Raw genomic sequence first — 21,107 nt, forward strand, 5'->3', positions numbered from 1 at the left:
GGTTCAGCAGGTTCCAGTCTCTGGTTTCTGTGCAGACAAGTTGAGAAAGGCACCAAGGAGGGTTTCTACCCTGGGCTTCTCTCCCTCGTGGAGGGGCTCTCTTTTGGCATATGAGGGGCTGCCCTTTGGTGTGTGAGGGGCTGCAGGATCCATCCACCTCAGGCCTTCCTTTGTCAGACATTCCTTCATTCCTTCCACACGTCTGTGTGCCAGGAACTAGGTTGGGCACTGCGACAGGGCAGGAAGCAAGGCTGGCATGCATGGTGTCTGCCCTTACCGTGGCTATTGTTCTAGGTGGGGAAGCAGCCATGACTCAAATACTCCCCCAAATGTGGAAAAAGTAATCACCTCACACACGTACATAACAAACCATGAGTAAAAGTAATCATCTCACACATATATATTAACCAACGGTGAGCAGTGCTCTGAAAGAGGCAGATGGAGTTACCAGAGAGCTTGAAACCAGGAACTGAGCTAATGGAAGTGGGAATGGCGGCAGGGGAACCGAGGGACTTTTTCTGAAGAATGATGTTTAAATTGAGTTCAGAAAGGTATAAATAGGAGTTAGTGGGTAAAGAGGTAGCACCAGAGGTTTGTGGCAGAGGAACAACCTATGCAAAGGCCCTGAGGCCGTCGGGGACATTGCTTATCCGGGTTCTGGAGCCGGGGGATTGGCTGGGGCTGGGAAGATGACAGGGGTCAGACCTGTCAGGGCTCTGTCCGCCATGATAAGAGTTTAAATTTTATTTTGAGAGCAGAAAGAGGCTTTTGGAGGGTTTTAATCAGGGGAGAGAGGCTGTCAGTTTACCCTGGCTGCTGAAGAAAGAGTATAGACTGCAGGGGGCAAGCTGGAGGCAGGAACACAGCTTGTTAGGTTGGTGGAGTGTCCAGTCAAAGGAAGGTGATGTCTGGACTAAGGTGGTCACAGTGCAGAAGGAGAACTGGGAGCCACTGCCTAGAGGGCCTCAGGTATGGGGGAGGGGTATGCAGTGTGTGTGTGTGTGTGTGTGTGTGTGTGTGTGTGTGTGTGTGTTGGGGGGGGGTTGCTTAGTGTGTGAGGAGATGGACAGGAAATGCGCACCCTCCTCCCACGCCCCCGGTAGAGCCTGAGTGGGCAGAGCCCAATCTGAGAGCACCTATCTGAAAGGAACAGGCTGTGCAGACAACTGCAGCCTGGGGGAGTCCAGAGCTTCCTTCAGAGGGCATTTGGGGCAAGAGTAAGACAAACTAAGGCTTCCTGAACCTTTGTATCATCCCCATGCCACTCTGGTCCTCACCAGACCTGTATGTTTTCCCACCAAGGCTGACCCTGGCTCCTTGGAGCTACGCCAAGAGCAGTCAAGTGGATCCTTGAGTTTAGGACTTGGAATGCTGGATCAAACCCTGGCTCTACCCTCAGATCACTCTCATTTGTCCATTATTTAACCTCCTGAGCCTCCATTTCCCCATCTCTAAAATGGGGACGATCATACTACCTACGTTATGGGATTGTTTGAAGACTAATAGTGCTAACGAGGGCGATGGCTGCCCTCATGATGTCTGTAAACTGTTTGCACAGGCTCAACCATATGTGAGCCTGTGCAAACAGTTTACAGACATCATCATATTTCCTCTGCACGGATCTGTGTCACCAGTTACACTTTGCAGATGGGAAAACAGAGGCTCAGAGATGATGAGTGACCTGCTTAATAATTACATAAAACCTCTAGAGCCCATTGGACCCTAGGGCGCTCAGTTAGATGGTTCCCTCCCTGTTCGTGAAAGGCTAAGCGCCCTCCTACTCTCTGGACCTGTAGCTGTCACTCCTGACCTTGGTGGTCTCCTTGGGGACTTCGCCCCATCTGCTGTTCCTCCTCTCTCCGTTGGGTTGGCACTCTCTCCCTCTCTGCTGGCTTCTTCCCATTCAGCATTTCAACATTATCTTTCACATCTTAGAAAAAAAAAGAAGAAACAAAATGTAAAAACCTCCTCCAACCCTCATCCCCTCTGGGTGCCATATTTTCTTTATCTTCCCCATCACAGACTGTCTTGTTTAACTAGTCACTTCTCTCTTCTCCACTTCTTCACCTCCCACTCACTCCTCAGTCTTCTTTGGTCTGGCGTTGGTCCCCACCACACCCCTGACCCTGCTCTTGACAAGGCCTTCAACACCATGTGAACTATTTTGTGATGGTGTTTTGGAGTCAAACGGGCTTGAATTCAAGTCTCGAATGTGCCAGTCATTGGCTGTGTGACCTTGGACAAGTGACTTGACCTCTCGGAGCCTACAAACTAGAGATAATAGTGATGAAGGACTAAATGAGATAAAGTACCTGGTACAGAGTGGGTGCTTAGCGAAGTATTGTCGTCATTGCATACCCGCTTCTATGCCAGAGACCAGGCCAGGCCTGGACTCAGCACCAAGCAGGTGGACTGAAAGGTCATTTCTCACGGTATTAGCCTTCCTGGAGCTGTTCATTGGCCTGATTAATAGGAAATGGATCCGCTGTCAGGATTAACGAGGCGTTACTACGTCTTAGTGAAGGCTGGGTTTCTCTGGTCTTGTGACCCTGTTGGTGGGATTCATAGAGACAGGTGCTCCAGGTTGGGCCTGGTGTGTGCATCAAGGTGATGTAAGCATGGCAGTACAGTGTCTGAGCCTCTGCCTTTGTCCTCTGCCCCTACCTCCCTGTGGACACTTCGGGGAGACGTCCAGGCTGTCAGAAGGCAATAATCCTGTCAGTGGGGGCAGGGTGCGGGGGGCAGATTTACAGGAAAGCATGCACCTGGGAAGATTTCCAGAGATACTTAGGAGGTGGAATGTCTAGGCCTTTGGGACTGTTGGTATGTGGGGGCTGGAAGAGAGGCGGAATCATGGTTTCTGGCTTGAGCCTTGAGGTAGATGGAGGTACCATTACCGAGGTGGAGAGCAGTGAGGGAGAGACAAGTCTGGGGGAGATGCTGGGGCTGCTCCTGGCAGCTCTCAGCATGCCTTTGGCTTAGAGCTTGGAATTCATGGGGAGATGGGAGACAAGCGTGTAGCGGTTGCAGCATGGACTCCAGACTCAGAACTCCTGAGTTCACATCTCAGCTCTGCTACTAAACAGCTGTGGCATGTTGGATAAGTCCCTTAACCTCTCTGTGCCTCAATTTTCTTTTCTAGAAGCAGAGATGATTATAGCACTCTCCTCATATGCCTACAACTCTTTGAATAGTGCCTGGCACATAGTAAGCACCGTATAATGGTTATGTGTCACTACTGTGATTTCCTCTATAGGCCTTTCTTGCCACGACCTCCATCCCCATGACTGCCACCTAGCCTTGACCATGTCTGTAGTGACTGTACCATGGTGACTTGGTGACTCCATCTTTCCAGGCAAACCTGTCTTCGTTAAGGTCCCTGAGGACCAGACTGGGCTGTCAGGAGGGGTGGCCTCCTTCGTGTGCCAAGCCACAGGGGAACCCAAGCCACGTATCACATGGATGAAGAAGGGGAAGAAAGTCAGCTCCCAGCGCTTCGAGGTACGTCCTTGGGTGGGAAGGGGCGCGCCGGGCTCGGAGTCTGCGTCCTCTTGGATCTGGTCCTAAGTCCACTTCCCTTGGTCTCCCTCCCTCGGGGCATTTTGGAGGTGGGAGGATGGCCGACCCAGAGCAAGCTGTGACCACGCTTGTGTTCTCTGGCAGGTAATTGAGTTTGATGATGGGGCAGGGTCTGTGCTGAGGATCCAGCCGTTGCGGGTACAGCGAGACGAAGCCATCTATGAGTGCACGGCCACCAACAGCCTGGGAGAGATCAACACTAGTGCCAAACTCTCAGTGCTCGAAGGTATGTGCCAGGGAGGGACATGGCGTGGTGGGCAGAGAGACTGATGTGTGGGAAGAGACATCCAGCCAGCCCTGTGCCACCATGGGCTGGTGTGTGTTTAGCAGAAAGGAGAACTGGCCATCCTGGGGTTGACGAAGGTCCGCAGTAGACAGGGATGGTCTTTGGATCTGGCCTGGATTGCTTGGCTTGTGCTGAGGCCATCTGTGCGCCTAGTGTCTTCGTATTCTCCTGCCGACCAGGGCATTGCTCGGTGGGGTCTAAGGCGTGCCTTGAGGTGTGGGGCTGCAGCTGTGTATCCCTTGGGTTACATGGCTTGTGGCAGTGGACCTGACTTTCATGTGGAGCTTGCCAGTGGGCTTCAGAGAGGTGTGTTCCCTGTTGCAAGGGCCCCAGGCAGGGAGCTGGGGCTCTGTAGGTGGATTTTAGGCTCTTCTCTCACCTGGTGGCTTTCCATTCAGTCACAAGTACTCTCTAATGCAGCCTTGTGTCCAGAGGGTCATCTGATGGGGCTCTGAAGGCTTCAGTCTCCACTAAGTAGTGTGGGGGCAGCCCAGGGGACTGGGGAAGCATCTTGGAGAAGGGGGCTGTTGTCTAAGCTAGCCCTGAGGATAAATGGGAGTTGGGGTGGGGGCCTAGGCAGAAGGAACAGCATCGGCATGTGCCGAGGCCCAGAGGCAGGAGAGAATGGAGATTTCAGGGACCTCTGAGCAGCTCAGTTTGGTTTTGGGTGGTGGGTGGAGCTGGAGGGTACAGAGAGAAGGGGAGAAGAACAATTCAGCACTTTCCTGGGGGCATACAAAGCCATGAACGGGGTGGGGAGTGACTTGATCAGCCCCCCAGCCATGATGGATTTATCCATCTGACTATGTCTGCACGTAATTTCAAAATATAGCTTTCATTATTGCTTTTTTTAAAAAACTGCAATAACAATACCTGTTCACTGTTGAAAATTTGATAAGTATAAAATAGCACATAGGAAAAAATAAAAATCATCTGTTATTGTACCTCTACTATTAACATTTGATTATTTCCTTATAGTCCATTTCCTGTGCACGCATTATATATATAACAAAAATGGGATCACGTTCTGCCCAGTGATTTGTAGACTACTTAGAAAAAAAATATATCGTGGACATTTTCCTTTCCATTAAGTATTCTTCTGCATCGTTATTTTTAATGGCTGTGGGTGTCACATGAAAGAACCCTAATTTATTGAGCCATTCCCTTATTGTTGGACACACTGGTTGTTCCCACTTTTTGCTTTTATAAATAAGGTGCTATACACGTCCTTGCAGATAAGATGTGTTCGCCTTTCTGATTATCTCCTTATTCTGTTGGGTTGTTGGAAAAGTCATGACGTATTTTTTCTATGTTTTTCGTTGCAAAAATGCATCATGACTTTTCGGACAACCCGATAGATTCATAGAAGTGGAATTGCTAGATCAAATGGCACGTGCATTTTTAAGTCTTTCAATATTTCCAGAAGATTGTGTCAGTTTACACTCCCACCAAGCAGGTCGTAAGAGGGCCTCTTTTCTACACATCCTCACCAGCAGTGGGAATTATCATTAAAAAAATATGTTTGCCAAGTTAATAGGCAAAAAATAGCATCTCAATTTAATTTGCATTTCTTTGATTACAAGAGCAGTTGAGCATCTTTTCACATTGGCCATTTTTACGCTGTAGCTCTGTTCACACACACATCGATTCAGTAATTCCTTTGCATTTGAGTGTCTCCTGTGAGATGGTGCGGGGCCCTCCAGCTTCAAGGGGCAGTGGAGGACAGTGGTTATGAGCAGGGGCTCTGGACCACTTGCTGTCACCTTGTGACCTTGGGCAGGTAACTATGCCTCTGAGTCTCATTTGCTCTATCTGTAAACAGGGATATGATACCTACCGCCCAGGCTGGTTTGGAGGATTGAATATGATGTAGTTAAGCACTTCACAGGATACCATCATGAATGGTAGCTGGACTCTGCACATCCTGAGGCCCAGGCCTGTGAGCTGACAGTACCTGGCTTCTGTGCTGCCTGGCATTGTCTAGGTTGTGCAGCCCCTACCTTCTACTCCCATGGGGGGTACTTCCCTGTGTGGCGGGAGCCTCAGAGGACAGGCCCTGGGCCAGAATCACTGATTGCTGAGTGTCCTGGCTCTGCCACCCCTGACCTCAGTTTCCCCACTCAGGACCTGAGGAAAGTATTTCAGCGCTGCCCTCCCTTCTTTTGGTATCTGCCCCAGCAGGGAGCCATGTGCTCTGCCTTGGCATTTGGGAAGTGGCTGAAGAGCCAGACTGTGGCCCAGAGGGCATCTTCTTAGACTCTCATATTGGAAAAGAGGGCCTCCTTGTTAATGTTGAAAGAGAAGCCCCCGCAAAGCCCCTGTGCCCCAGCTCTGGCCCTGGTGCTCCCCCCAGGTCCTCTGTGGGCACACCTCCACCACCGCCCTGGGAACTTTATCTTTTAAAGGATTGAAGAGGATGAGGATGGTCTTTCAGGGCCTGAGGTGAGGGGGAGTCAGACTTGCAAGGGGGTCTCTTCATCCTGAGGGGTCTTGGATGAAGGTTTCTCTAGCAGGGTCTAGGGTATGTTTGTGCTTCAAGGATGTGGGAGGTGTCTGATGAGGTTGTGGAGAGTATGGAGCAGGCCTCTGTTCTACCCATGCTCCCTGTCTGGGTGGGGGTGGAGCTGTGGGCCTGAATGAGCCCCTCCTGCTCCTGAAACACAGCACCCGGAAGACGAAATGCTGACTTACCATGTTGGTCTGTGTAACCTTGACCGACTCTGGGCTTGGCAGAAAAGAGTGCAGTGGCAGGCCTCAAAGGTAGCAGGGGGCAGGGCCAGAGGGAAGCAGCGCAGACAGTGACTGCCCCGCCCCCTCCCCACCCTGCCCCTCCAGGCCTCCTGTGCTGGCCAGGAAAACCTGGCGTGTCTAGGAACTGGGTAAACGGATGACTGGCATGGTGGACTGGGGCCATCACCACATTCTGGGCTCTTCAGGGGAGTGGCTGAGGGCTACCTAGATCAACCTGGATCGGATGAGGGGGTCAGTGTACCCCCAAAAGGGAGCCCAGACCTATGAGTCCATCTCGCCCAATGTCCCTCATACTCAGCTTCCCTGGAGCCTCTGGGAGTGCGCCTGATCATGGCCTCTGCACCCAGCTGTCCAGGGAGTCCCCACTGCCCTGTGATGCCTAGGTGCCTGCACAGCAGCACAAGCTGGCTGGGGGTGAGCCCGGCCTGGGCCGTGAGGAGTGCAGGGCCCGCCGCCCAGCGTTCCTGTCTGAGTGGTAATTGAAGCCATTAGCGCACCAGCCTCTCCCTTGCTGGGTAATGGCAGGAAAAGCTCTTCTCGCTCCGCACTCTTGAGGCGGCTGAATCACTCCCCCTCCAACCCGCCCGCTGCCGCCACTGAGACAGGGAATCTGACATTTTCCCTCACAAGGGAGGGGGAGCAGAGGGGGAGGGGAAGCAGGCCTTGCTTCTTGGCCTTTCCCTCCTGGAAGTGGGGGGGTGAGGGTCTTGGAGCTCCGTCTCGAGGTCACAGACTCATCTGGCCAGGCAGGACAAGCCGTAGAGGCAGGCAGACAGCAGAGGTGTGGCAGGGCCCTGGTGACTTAGGCAGGTTCCGGTAGGGCCAGGAAGGAGGGGGAGGTCAAGGAGGCGAAAGGCTGGGGTGCGGGGATGAGCAGGTTCTGACTTGGTCCTAGAGGGGTTGGCCCTGAGGGCTCTGGGTATGGGTGGCAGCATTCGACTTGTCAGGGGTGGAGCAGATAATGTGCACCCTGTGCATGGTGTGGGTGCCGTGTGTAAGGCAGCATGTGTGTGAGGTGTGCGGTGCAGTGTGTATATATACAGCAGGGGGTGAGCAGCAGACTGTGTGCGCGCGTGCATGCGCACGTACACATTAGACTGTATGGGGGTGTGTGGTGTGTACAGCAGGTGTGTATCATACACGTGTGTGTGCGCGCGTGCGCGCACGCATCAGCGTGCGTGCATGGTGTACATACAGCAGGTGTTACGCACCTTATGGGCTATGTGTACAGCAAGGGGGGTGTTCAGCAAACAGCCTGAGCTGGACGTGTTGTCAGTCTGGTGCTGTGGGAGGTCAGAGATGCTGGGTCTGGGCTCATTGTCTCTGGAACCCCACAGGATCCCTGCTGGAACCTGTTGGTCAGCTGGACCAGCTGGACAGAGAAGAACATGGGACAGAGTGGTCAGGCTGAGCTCTTCTCAGTGCCTGCGACGGCACCTCAGCAGCTCCTCTGCAACCAGGCCAGGAGGGAGAGTGCATCAGACAGGGATCCTGCCAAGACCTTGGGACTCTCTTCCCCCCACCAAGACTGGGCACCCTTTTACCTGTTCCCACCTGGCCTTGGTGTCTGCTGACTGGCCAAGACCGCAGCACTCATGCCACATGGGCCCAGAAATCCAGGTGCCTGCGTGGAGTGCCTGGTCTTGCCTACTTCGGGGCAGGCTCTGGGGGGCCTACTCCCAGGCATGTGGGGTAGTAACTGGAGCGGGGGAGCAGCCAGTGCTGGGCCTGGACTCCTGGGTTCTGCCCTGGCTCTGACCCTGGCAGGCTTTGGGACCTGTAAGGTGATGAAGGACCTCTTAACCCCCCCTTCCACCCACCTCCACTCATAATCTCTTTGGAAACAGACCCAGGGACATAAGGGCTGATGAGCAACCTATGCCCCTGTTCTGAGCTGCCCTGGGCTGGAGCCGGAGCAGAGCTCGTAAGGGAGCTTGTATTCCCAGGCAGTCAGCTGTCCCTGCTTCACCCTCCTCCCTGCCCCTGGCTCAGGCCTGGCTTTGGGGGGTGGGGAGTTTGGGTAAAGGGCTACTGCAGGCAGAGGATGACTTTCCACATGGCAGAATGTGCCCCCTTCCTTTGCCTGCATGTGTGTCTGGGTAACAGGCTTATTTTGTGGAAGCAGGGCCTGTCACCTCCCTGATTTGCAGCCACAGAAGACCTAGAACCCGGGCCAGTTTCCGCCCCTCCCGTTGCAGCTGAGGCATAACTTCGTGCTTCTAGTCCACTGGCTGGTCTCTGACCTTCCACCCTCGATCGTGACCACAGTAGCATTTGAGACCATCCAGATAGGAGACTCTGCAACCATTTCCTGGAGAATTCTGGGCCCCAGGCATGGGGTGGGAGAGATCTCAGGTAGGTGGGCACTGCCAGGAGGTCCTTGAAGGTCAAACTGGGTTTCTTGGTACCTGGAATCCCCCATTTTTTCTAGTTATGATCTGCCTTCAAGGGCCTAAGTGGACTTCCTTCTGAATGGGTCCTCCTGTGGGGTGGGAAGTACACCTGCCTCTTCTATTAGCCACAGACGCTGGGCACCTCCCCTGAGCCCACCTGGCCCCCCACCCTTGTAGCCACAGGTGCTTACAAAGCCCTGCTGTATGCATGGCCCCCTCAATTACTCCCGTCTCCCCCAGCCTCATGACCACAGCAAAGCTGGCAGCTCTGGGAACAGCTAGCCAAGCTGGAGGTTTTAAATGCCCGTGTGTGCACATTCTCCATTCTTGGTGAGGTGCCCTCTCCCTCTGGTTGCCAGAGGAGAGAGGATTTCAATCAGGGGAACGCCATGATCAAAATGTATGCTTCAGAAAGGTCCCTGGGGAGTGCAGAGTGAGGTGGAGGGGGACCAGTTGGGGCAGCCTTGCAACCCAGGTGACAGGTGGCAGTGGCCCAAACCCAGGCAGTGGGTAAGGGAAGGAGGGAGACTGGGTTACAAGTAGTTTAGAAAGAGTGGTGGCCTGCCTGGCCACTTGTGGTATTGGGGAGGCGGGAGCCTCTAGGTTACTGGCTCTGGGGCCAGGTTGATGGCAGTGCTGTTTTCTAAGGTTCAGGTATGGGAGGAGGACCAGGTTTGAAGGGGCAGGTTGGTGAGTCCAGTCAGAAATCTGTTGCATCGGGTATGCACAGGCATCCAGGGGAGGTGTCAAGGAGGCCTTGCTCAGATTCGCCTGGCACTCTTAAGGGACAGATGGAGTTTTGATGGCCAAGAAATGGCAAACCTCAGGGAGCCAGAGCCAAGAGGGGAGGAAGGGGGCCTGGATGGAGCCTGGAAGCGGACTCTTCATGTTGCAAGAGGAGTTTGCATAGGAAGCTGGTGAGGAGGGGCCTGATTGGTAGGAGGGAAACAAGAGTGAGGCCATGGAAGTCATGAGAAAAGAGGACATGGAGGAGGGAGGAAGGCGTGCTGTCCAGAGGTCAGGCGAGATGACTGCGAAGTATCCTTTGGGTTTATCTCCATGGAGTCATGACTGACCTTGGGGAGCACGCTGGCAGGAAGCAGTGGGGGTGGCAGCCGGACTGCAGGGGCCTGAGGAATGAGGGGGAGGCTGTCAGTGGTCTGGAGTGACTTGGCTTGCACGGGGTTGGGAGAGTGGGGTGTAAATGGATCAAAAGAATCTTCCTGGAGGAGGAGGAAAGTGGGGGAACCTCCAGGAGGAGAGTCCAGCATGGACCAGAGCCCAGAAGCCAGAGTGCGGGTAGGGTGTGTGCCCAGGAGATGGCCCCCGGGTCACTTGGGTGTGTGCTGCTGGGAAGGGTGAGTAGGGCTGTGTGAGGCGCCAGGGAAGCCCTGGGTTGGGAGTGGCGACTGAGAGGGGGAGGCCGCGACTGCTGACAGGCCCCAAACAGCTCAGATTCAAAAACAAAACAGGCTTTTAAGATGCCAAGTTTGATGAAATCTGAGTGCTGGGAGAGGTGGGAGTTTTCTCTTGGAAAAAGCTGAAAATCAAGACTGAAAGCTGCGAAGGGAGATGGGCAAGGCTCCCCAAGCCCCCCTTCACTGCCTGGAAGCCTGGGGGTGGGGTGGGGCTCTCGGGAAGAGTGTGGGATCCTACAGGTCTGGAGAGGCCTTCTGACTTGGTAGGGGGTGTCTTAGTCGGACGCTGCTAAGAAGGAGCTGTCTCAGGGATAGGGCCTGAGGTGGCCTTGCTTTCCTCAGAGTGCATGAGGGCCAGGGAAGACAGCAGCAACCCACAAGGCTGCTTCATACGTCTGTCTGTAGGTCTCTGTGTTTTCCATGTCTCTGTTTCTGCGTGTCTCTCCAGGTGCATGTGTCTCAGCACACGTGTATCTCTGACTGCATGTCTCCACATGTGTGTTTGTGTGCACCGCCTGTGGATCTGCTTGCGTGAGTCTGTTTCCACAGGTGCTTGTCACTGCAGGTGCCCCTCCACACGCACACGTAGGTTTCTGGTTTTGCACCTGTCTCTTTTGCCATGTATATCGCCGTGGCTGTGCGTGTTTCTCGGTGTCTGTGTTCACAGGCAGGGTGAGGCCAGGCCCAACACTCCACACAGGGGAGGGGGTCAGGCTTCCAGACGGTACCACCCCAGGGAGCCCGTATATGTGTGTGCCGGTGTGTGCCTGCATGTAGACAGAGACGCCATGAAGCTGGGTAAACAAGGGTGAGAAAGCTGTGCTGACAGACGGTGCTGCCCACCCAGGGACCCTGCAAGCCTTCTCCATCTGTCGGCTTCCCTGGTGCAGCCCCCTCCCTCTGGCCCAGACTCTGCCTCAGGCATCCCAGGCTGAGCTGGACAAAGAGACTTGTGTGTGCTTTGTAGGGGGCCTCCAGCCGCCTCCCTCCCCTCAGTCATTGCAGCCAGCCTGAGCTGATCCTGTGCCCACCCCCACCCTAGTCTCATCTATCAGGACCCCACCATTTTCCTTAGCTCCAGCCAGACTCACCGTCCTACTGTTTCCCCGCCCTTCCACAGCCTTTACTCAGGCAGCCCCTCCCTCCCCCAGAAAGCTCTCCCGGCCACCCATGCTCAGGTGTTTCCTACTTACATCTCCTTCCTCTTCCAGGAAGCCGCCAAGGTAGCAGGTGGGTTCTGGGTTTGAACTGATCCACACCACCACTGCTGTGGGACCTCAGCCAGGCTCCTGCCCCTCTCTGAGCCTGAGGCTCCCAACACCCCTCCACACACACACACCCTGTCATCTTCCTCTGCCCAGTGGAGACAGCAGGAAAGAGGTCAGGTTTTCCTCTGCAGCGTCTAAAAACAAGCACAGTTTGGAGCAGGAGCCATTTATGTACACATGTGCGCCCACCACAGGTACACAGAGGTCTGTGCCAGCAGACCAGACCCTGGGGAATGTGTGTGCACCCCACGTGTGCATACTGCTGCAGTCCACAAACAGCTGTAGAGACGTGGACTCCTGGCACCTCTCAAGTCCCCTAAAGTCCCCATGGGCTTCTCTTTCTGTCCCTTACCAGAGGATGGAGGGACCTCGACCCCACAGGGAGGGAGACACTGCGAATGCCAGGCATTGAGGCTGCGAGGCAGGTGTGGGGACCTCCCCCGCGCTGTGCTGCGCACACGGGGTGGGGGGCAGCCAAGTGGGGTGGGGAGCCTGAAGGACACATAAGAGAAAGGATTCCCTGGAGTTGGGAACCTGGGTCCTGGGAGCGGGCACGGAGGCTCCACCCAGGCCAGGAGGGAGGGGCGGAAGCTCCTTGGACAGCGATGCTCACAGCATGGACACGTGCGCGCGCAACCCTTCTGCTGCCTGCCGTTGCCATGGTTACCGGGTGGCCTGGAAGGGGGAGGGGCCCTTCCTCCCCTCCTGCTCTGGAGAACAGGTTTTGAGTGGACTCGGCGTGACCGGCACATTAGGGTGTTGGAACGTGGGTGCGTGCCTGCCGGTGGCCACGTGTGGCGACACTCCGGTGTTCTGCAGTAAATAAAAACGCAGCATTTTGTGTGCATGGGGGTCTGCTGTGGAGCGGCTGAGCCGGAAGACAGTGGAGGGCGTGGTGGTGGTGGGGCCGTGAGCAAACCTTAGGAAAGTGAGCCAGGATGCTGGCGGGGCACCCTCAGAGACGCGTCCTCACCTTGCCTGCCCTGCCCAGGCCCAGCCCCACCAGGAGCAGGGTCCCAATACTTGGTCTCATCCCAGCCTCCCCTCCCATCTAGCCATGTGACCTTGGGCAGGTTTCTAGACATCTCTAAGCCCCCATTTGTTCATATACCTCAAGGTTTTGGTAAAGATTAAATTATTTTGTTAAGCAATTTAACTTAGTACTTAGAAGGTACTAAATGCTTCATTAACGTAACCTTTTCTCCCTCAAATCTGGGCCTCAGTTTTCACGATTGTTGATGGGTTTGGAGTGATCATGTGACATCTACGTGAGGAATTTGCCTGGTCTTTAGCCTGAGCGGTTCAGACTACAGTGAACCCAGCTCCTGTGGGTATTGGGAGTTGAAGGGGATAAGTGCGCCAGTCACTGGAGAGGTCAGTTTACAAGTGCTGAGATTGGCCAGGCACACAGTGGGCATCAGTAGCCGGCTGCAGTCCTGGGCTATGCATGACTGTGCTGGAGGCCCCCGGGTGAGTGTAGAAGGAAGCATTCACTCCTGAGGGGCTGGAGCCCGCCTGCGAGGCATGCTTCTCCTGCCTGAGGTGTGGACATGCAGCCTTGTGAGCTCTGCCTGGAAGCCTCCTTGGCACGGGGACTGGCTTTTGGGTCCCGCTGTTTTATGGACAGCTCTTCACACACGCCTGTTTTAGGCTCTGGCGGCGGCGCTTAAGGGATGATCTGAGCCAGGGACAGAGCCATTGAGGGTGCGATAATTGAGGGAGGAAAATTAATTGTCCTTAATTTGGCGTAAATCCCAAAGACTTACCCCGTGTTAGGAATTCAGAGTAGATTTCCGGGACACAGCGCTGCAGATGTGTGTACTTCTTTCCTTCTCCTTGATCAGTACTTTGCTGGTAGAGTTGGGGGCCAGCTGCCTCCTGGACTCTAACCCTGACAGGCCCTGAACCCCTTCTGCACCCCCCACCCCATTGCTTAGGAGGGCTGAGCAGGTAGGATTGAGGTCTAGGAAGAACTAGACTGGTACCCTGGTGGGCTAGGATAGCTCTGGCAGTCCCCAGCTGCTGGAGAGGGCAGGGAGGGCAGCGGGGGAGCCCTGGGCCTCAGGCCCTGCCTAGGCCTTCCTGTGAAAGCCAGCAGCGGCAGAGCCAAAGGAAGCTGTTCCCCCGCTTGGTGCATCCCAAGTCCTGCCTCCTCTTTCTTGCCACTGTTGAACATTTTCCTGCTGAAAATCAGCTGAAAGTTAGGACGCTGTGGGATCATATTTACAGCCAAGGAGACGCTGGGGTCACATCTGGAATTTATAGGGCTGCAGGTGGGGAAGCTACCGGGAGAAGTTGGGCAGGTGAGGCCATACTGGGAGTCCAACTGCTCCCCACCCCCAAACCCCATCTCCTGAAGGGACCTCAATCCCTTTGGGATACCCCTGGCAGCTGGAGCCTTGGCAGAGCACCCCGGGGGTCTAGTATTCCATAGGAGGACGTCTTGCCCCCTGCCTGCTGGGGTCTTCCAGCTTCTCCTGCCTGCCCCTTACCCCCAGGAAGTCCCTCTGGGTCTCTGAGAGTTTCCAGGGAAGACAGCACTGCCAGTCTTGACTCTCTTTCCTCCTAAGGATGCCACATGCCTTTTTCCTGGAATAGGACCTGACCTCAGCTAATGTCCCCAAACACCCATCTCGTGCTGGGCCTGTGGGAGGGAGGTGCAGATCTGTGCTAGTCTCCCGGTCTCCCCTACCCGGAGACTGACAGTGGACAGTGTTCCCCTTCCGCTGTTGGGCGTGCCAGGCATCCACACTGGTGGAGAGGCTCTGGCGAATTCTCTTACGTACTCTGTGGTTTGTTCTTGGGGCGGGCCTCTCTGCAGCTCAGGACAGGGAAGGAGACCCTAGGCCCTAGTCTTCATACCTGTCTGCTCCAGTGACGCAGTCCCTGCTGGTTATTGTAATAACGTCAGCTAATATTCATTGAGTGCACAGTCTTTACAAGACACTCTCCAGTACCTCGCATGCATTATCGTATGTAGTCCTCACAGTGGCTTTACAAGGTGGGGCCCCATTTACAGATAAAAACAGACCCAGGGAGGATTTGTCACACACCCAGGTCACAACTAGTTAGTGGTGGAAGTGGGAGCCCCACTTGGTCTGCACTACCTGTGCTCCCAGCCCCTTATGCTTCCAAGGTGGGGATTAGGCAGCCTTGCTTCCCAGCCCCTGAGGGCTGGCCCAGGAGTCCATGCACAGTGGGCGTGGGGGTGTGCTGTTGATGCCTGTTCCTGTTACACCTGTGGAAATGACTCCTCTGTGAACTAGGAGATGGCAGCCAGGGAGGAGTTTTGTTTCCCCCATCAACTTTTCGTTTCCTCAGAGCTTTTTTATCTCCTTAGCCTCCACATGCTCAGACATGGTCCCCAGATCTGACAGTGGGACCCCGAGGTCAAGACTGAGTTAGGGAGGGGCCGGCAGAGTGGCTCGTTGGTTAAGAGTTGGCTTGGGAGCGCAAACTGAGCAGCAGGGCCACTGGTTCGGATCCCACATATGAGGGCCAGTGACACTGCCCTCTACAGCTAAGATGCTGAACAACAGCTCGAACTGGAGCTGGGCTGCTGTGAGTCGCCGGCGACGGTGTAGGCTGCAGCCCCTGTGGCAGTGGGTTGCCATGGGCTACTGTGTGTAGCCAGCAGCCAGCGTGAGCGGCCAGCAGCCGCAGTGAGCGGCCGTCTAGAGGCCAGTGACTGATCTGCCTCACCCGGGAAGAGCACAGTGATAATACCAACATGGGCCAGTGAAGCAACGTCCTCCACAACTGGACTGAAGAACAAAAGGACAGCAACTTGTCTGTTCCCCTCCCCCAATTCCCCAATAAGTCTTTAAAAAACAAAACAAAACAAACAAAAGACTGAGTGAGGGGGGAGGTCAGGGTCAAGGCTGCCTAGAGAATGGGCCAGAGTCAGGGCCAGGGCCCAGGCTGTGACGTGCTGCTCTGCTATGCGGTGGAGCTAAAGGCTGGATGCAGGCAGTATCGGGGATGCCACACGTGCAGACAAGAGCGGGTAGGTGCTGGACAGAGAGGAGCCTTCAGGCTGAGTGGCTGTTGATGCCACTGTATCAGCTGTGGGCCCCCCTGCAGCCCAGCGTTTGTGTAGCACTTTCTGCTGCGGCCAGCAGAGCATTAATCCTTGATTTTCCCAGGGCCCAGAGAGATAAGTGCTGACTTCTTCAGTCTGAGGCGTTGCTTCACAGACCTGGAAACCAACTCCCTGACAGGGCAGTGTGGGCCCCACTGCAGCCCCCAGCCCTGTGAAGGGCAGGCTTGGGCACTGGAACTCAGGACTCTGTTTAGAAATCAGGGGTCGGGGAGAGAAGAATCTGGAGGATCCTAGCCAACCTGGGAGTCGAGAAGCTGCCCACAGAGGGGTGTCCTAGCCCTCACGTGCACATTTGCTCTTTGTCTGCAGAGGACCAGCTGCCCGCAGGGTTCCCCTCCATCGACATGGGGCCTCAGCTGAAGGTGGTGGAGAAAGCACGCACGGCCACCATGTTGTGTGCAGCAGGCGGGAATCCAGACCCTGAGATCTCTTGGTTTAAGGACTTCCTCCCTGTGGATCCCACCACAAGCAATGGCCGTATCAAGCAGCTGCGTTCAGGTGAGCGGAGGGCGAGGGTCAAGGGGCCACGCAGGTGTGAGGAAAGGTGTCTGGCCAGAGCCCAGCACAGCCTTCCTTCTTGGGCCTGGGTTCCTGGGAGCCACAGGAGGCCTCAGCCTGGGGCTGACCCTCCAGGACTAAGCAGAGGGCATCCAGTGGGTGGGCTGGATCTTGCTATAGGCCCACCTGGCCCAGGAAGAGAGCTTGTCAGTGAGGGCTAGTTATTGGTGATTCTTTTACCTTCCCGAGACTGTCAGACTCCAGACTTTGGGCCAGCCCTGCTCCTCACAGCACGGGTGCCATGCCCAGTCTGGTCATGGGCTCTGTGAAGTTGCCCTGTGGGTGTTCATCCTCCACCTTTCCTGTAGCCTGGCCTGGATGAGGGGTCTGGATGATGTTTCTTTTTGCTTCTCTAGACAGCAGTGAAAGAGGCCAAAGATGCCTGATTCATCAGGCTTGAAAAGGCTGAACCTCGGAGGCTTGGAGCCAGGGGGACTTGCTGCTGTCCCTCGGCCACAAGGGCCACCTGTCTCCTCTGGGTGTCTCAGTAGAGCCAGCTTGGAGCCCTGGGAGCAAGGATGCCGCCTTGACCAGGCGGGAAGTGCCGCCCCGTTGATCGATCTGCCCATGAGGCTCCCGCCAAGATAATTGATTCAGTTTTTGTGGGAACGGAGCGGGCGGGAAAGGAGGCTCAGAATCAGCTTAGCTGCATTCTGCATCTGCCTCCAGCACGGCTGGACCGATAGGCCATGGTCCAGAAGTCCCCCTGCCAGCTGTGGGATTGGGGGCTCTGTCAGGGTGGCCAGTGCTGGACAGAGCCCCTGCTTCCTCTTAGTTATGATGTGAACACTGCATGGTAGGACGTGACTCAGCTCTGTTCAGGGCTCTGCCAGCTTCAGAGGCACCCCTGCCATTCCCTGGGGTGCCAGCCCCTCCCCCACTCACTCCCACCAGGTGTCCACCCTCGTGGGGCCCAGGGGAGGAGGGAGAGATGATTTGCCCAGCAGGGGCAGGATTCTGGCCCCAGTGATGGCCGCCTGAGACAGCCTACGAAGTGTTAGATCATTTAATTTAATTAAAACTCAACAAGATGGAGGCAGCTGTAACGCAGTTAATTAAAACAGCCATAATCAAGGCAGGAAACAGTCCGGCAGCATTTACAGCCATTGCCCAGCGCTGCCCAGCGGCCGGCACGATTCGACTCCTCTGCATTTCCCCACAGTCCCCCAGGCAGGCTCCCCAAGCAGCCAGATGGTCCTACCCGCAGGTCTGGCCTCCCCTCCGCATGGCACTGACTGTCCGTGGCAGCAGTTCTGGGAAGGCACGCTGTCTCGCGCATTCGTTCATCAAGTATTTATGTAGTACTTGCTGTGTGCCGGGCCCTGTGCCACCCATTCACTGCCCTGTGAGTTGGCTTCTGTCCAGTACTACGCCCAGTGCTGCTCAGGCCTCAGCCTCCTGATCTCAGCAGCAGTCAATACCCTTCCTCCTTCCCGATCACTCCCTCCCACGTCTCCTTGGCTTGTCTCTTCTCTGTCTGCTCTGCAGCCCCTTCCTCTGCTTGTTCTCCCAGCTAGGGAGCCTTTCCCAGGGCCAGCTCACCCACTCCTGTAGTTTCAGGGACCCTCTCTACGCTTGCAACTCCCAATTCTGTCTCTCCAACCTACACATCTTGCCTGAGCTCTAGACCACAACATTGATCTGCCTTGTGGATGTCACCCTGACTGTGATGAGTGATAATAACCTGCTCACACAGCCATGCCCTTCTCCCACTGACCCTGTCTCTCTGAGTAGCAGCCCCCGAACCTGAAACCTGGGACCCACCCTGATTCCTCCTCTAGTAAGGAACCACCAAATCCTCTTGCTTTGTCACCCACGTGGGTCTCACATTGGTCCCCTTTTCTCCTTTCACTGACGTGGCCGTGTCCCAGGTCACCGACACTGCTCTCCCTGCCTCTGGGCTCTCCCCTTGAATCCACCCTCCAGCAAGCTGCCAGACTTTTCCGCTCGTCCCTCGGTGCTCTGACAGCCTCGCTGCCTACATTGTCAGGTTGTATGCCCCCGAACAGGCACACACAACCCTTCTCTCTCTTCCCCTGCTCGTGTCTCCAGCTTTATCTCAAAAAGCCCTGGCTGTACCACTTACTGCTTCCGTGGCCTCAATTATTTAACTTCTTTGAGCTTCAGTATTCTCATCTTTAAGAAGGAGGTGCAGTTAGGACTAAGCGAGAGTGTCATCAGAGCTCTAGTTTACTGCTTGGTGTATGGTGAGGGCTCCAGGAACAGAGCTTTTCTGATTTACGGCCGCTTCCGATTTGCACTGAGCCACCCTGACCCCATCCTGGCTATTCACTCACATTCGCCAGCACGGGAAGCCCCACCTTTCTCTGCCTAAGGCCGACTCCTTTAGGAGTCCTGCTCTACATTTTTATCATCTGGCTCCAGCTCTGCTCACTTAGGCTGAGCACTCTTTACCAAGGAGGGCCTGGGTCTGCCTTCCCTCCGTGAGGTCCCCCTCACAACTTAGGACAGGAATCTCTGAGCCCTTGTTGATGAATGAGTTCATGAACATGACCTATGGGCCCTGTGTCTGAAGACTAATGTCCACTCCTCCTGCTTCCCAGGTCCAGGGAAGACCTCTTTGTTTGACCTTCCCCGCCCCCGCTCCCCGGCAGCTGTGACCCGAGGGTTGTAGGCTGAGTCTAGCTGTTAGGATGGAACCAGATGGTACCTGAGAGGACTCGATCATCCTACCTTAGCAATAATGGACGGGACTTGCCCCCTTCACTGCCTGATCCTAGCCCCTGGCTCCTGACCCTGGTAGCTGCTGCCCTGTCACCACGTAGGAAGGTGCTGGGGCTGTTCCATGCCCACTTACAGGGACATCCCTTCATGGATTGGAATCAGCCCCCAAGCATTCGGCTGTTTACAGGGACTTTCACAGTTTACGCATCACTGTCAGTGTACAAAGCGTTTTGCTGCCTTTGGTTGCACTTGATTCTCCTGCAACCCTGAGAAGTAGGACAGCCTGTGATTATCATGCCCACTTTATAGCTGAGTTAAGGGAGTCACCTGGGGTCACACATGGAGATGCAGGGTCAGAGAGCTCCCCTGTGGGGCTCCCCAGGAGCCTTCTAGTATCACATAATGCAGAACCTGGCGCCTGGGGAACGGCCAGACCCTGCTACGACTGAACTAGACCCTGCTAGGCAGAACTCCACAGTCCCACCCTCTCCAGACTTCATCCGCACCCCCAGCTGGTTCCCAGAACTCCTCAGGTATCCGGGCCAAGCCACAGCACATGTCACCAGAGCATGGCCCCAGAGCAGAGCTTGGTAGGAGGGCAGCTGGCGGCATGCATCCAGATGTGAGCTCTGCTCAACAGGCACATTCCTCACTGAAGTGATGTGACCTGCTGCCACAGCACAAGCCTCCTGGAGAATTTGAACTTGAAACCCAGGGTGGACCCAAGAGGAATGGGGACAGGCTCCGGGAGAGTTGAAATCGAGTCAGAAGCAGGCAGCATCACCAGAGCAGTGAGTTGGGGCTGACCTCCCAAGTGGGGCTCTGAGCTGCTGCTGGCTCCTGAGAGGAGCTGTTGGCCACACGCTCTGCCAAGCCTGGACAGGGCCCCAAGGAAACCTTCCGTGCTCTACTCATCCTGGCAGCCTGAGTGTGGAAGCTGTCATCCCCATCTCCATCGAGGACAGCCTAACGCACGTGTCCGCATGCTCACCCACAGAGTGAGCTCATCCACACCCGCCGGCTCCTGAGCTGAGACTGCAGGACCTCGAGCAGAGATGCCGGCATCCGGCTTCCAGAGGAGCCCTGCTGGCCCCAGCGGATGGGGCCCACAGGGAAGTGCGGAGCAGTCCCCAGAGTGGGCCTGAGGCCTGTAGCCCCCTACTCTAGCTTGCCAAGCCCAGCTCTGACGGGAAGAGCCTGTCCCTCCACCCTGCCCTGCCATCCACTGGGTCTGCCAGGAGGCATGCTGTTCACGTGTGGTCACGATTTCCCTTTGGCCTGAGGACACTGGCCCCTCTCCCGGGCATTGCTGACTTCTGGGTGCCCTCCAGTCTCCCACAGCCATCTTGTAAAATGGAAAAGGCAAATTCTTCTTTCAGTTTGGTGGGCAAATGGCTGTTCTGAGATGTCCAGAGACTTGTCACACAGCAGGTTAGGTTTTAGAAGAGCTGGGGCCTGAAGCTAGGGATCTCAGACCTTGGCCGTGTACACTGGGCCCCCCGCCCCCTGCCCTGCCCGGCCGGGCCAGGACTGCAGGAATACATCAGCAGCTGTCAATGTTTTGGTCTCAGGACCTCTGATTCTAAATATCAGAGGACCTCAAAGAGCTTTTGTTTATGTGGGTTTTATCTATCAGAATTTACCATATTAGGTATTAGAACTGAGAGGATCTTAAATTCCTCTCAGTTCACTTTACAATAACTTAAAAACCCATTACATGTTAATATAACATTTTTAATGAAAAATAATTATATTTTCTAAAACAAAAATATTTAGTAAGAAAACAGTAGCGTTGTTTTACCCTTACACATCTCTTTAATTGGAGGCTTCATAGAAGATGGGTTGGATTCTCATACCTGCTTCTGCCTTCGGTCTATTGCGATATCACACATGGAGCCTCTGGAAAACTCAACTGTACATGAGAGAACAAGAGTGAAAAGGGCAAATAATTTCTGAGTATTATGAAAATTGTTTTATGTTGTGGAGGGTCTCAGGGACACTAACGTTCCCTGGACCGAGTTTGGAGGATCATTGTGATGACGGTTCTTTCTAGACAATCTCTCTGCA

The 21,107-nt window shown here is 55.0% G+C and overlaps 1 protein-coding gene across 22 annotated transcripts in view; it reads left to right on the forward strand.

Moving 5' to 3' along the window:
* The window catches only part of PTPRF (protein tyrosine phosphatase receptor type F), an 84,622-nt gene that overhangs the window by 18,027 nt on the left and 45,488 nt on the right, over positions 1-21,107 (forward strand). For all 22 annotated transcript variants that reach the window (XM_019643735.1, XM_019643741.1, XM_019643737.1 and 19 more), the window contains 3 exons: positions 3,356-3,501; positions 3,664-3,805; positions 16,107-16,295. In XM_019643735.1, coding sequence (XP_019499280.1) covers positions 3,356-3,501; positions 3,664-3,805; positions 16,107-16,295 — 477 coding nt within the window. The remainder of the gene's footprint in view (positions 1-3,355; positions 3,502-3,663; positions 3,806-16,106; positions 16,296-21,107) is intronic.

This window comes from Hipposideros armiger, unplaced genomic scaffold (assembly GCF_001890085.2).
Source record: "Hipposideros armiger isolate ML-2016 unplaced genomic scaffold, ASM189008v1 scaffold_82, whole genome shotgun sequence".
Classification (NCBI taxonomy): Eukaryota; Metazoa; Chordata; class Mammalia; order Chiroptera; family Hipposideridae; genus Hipposideros; species Hipposideros armiger.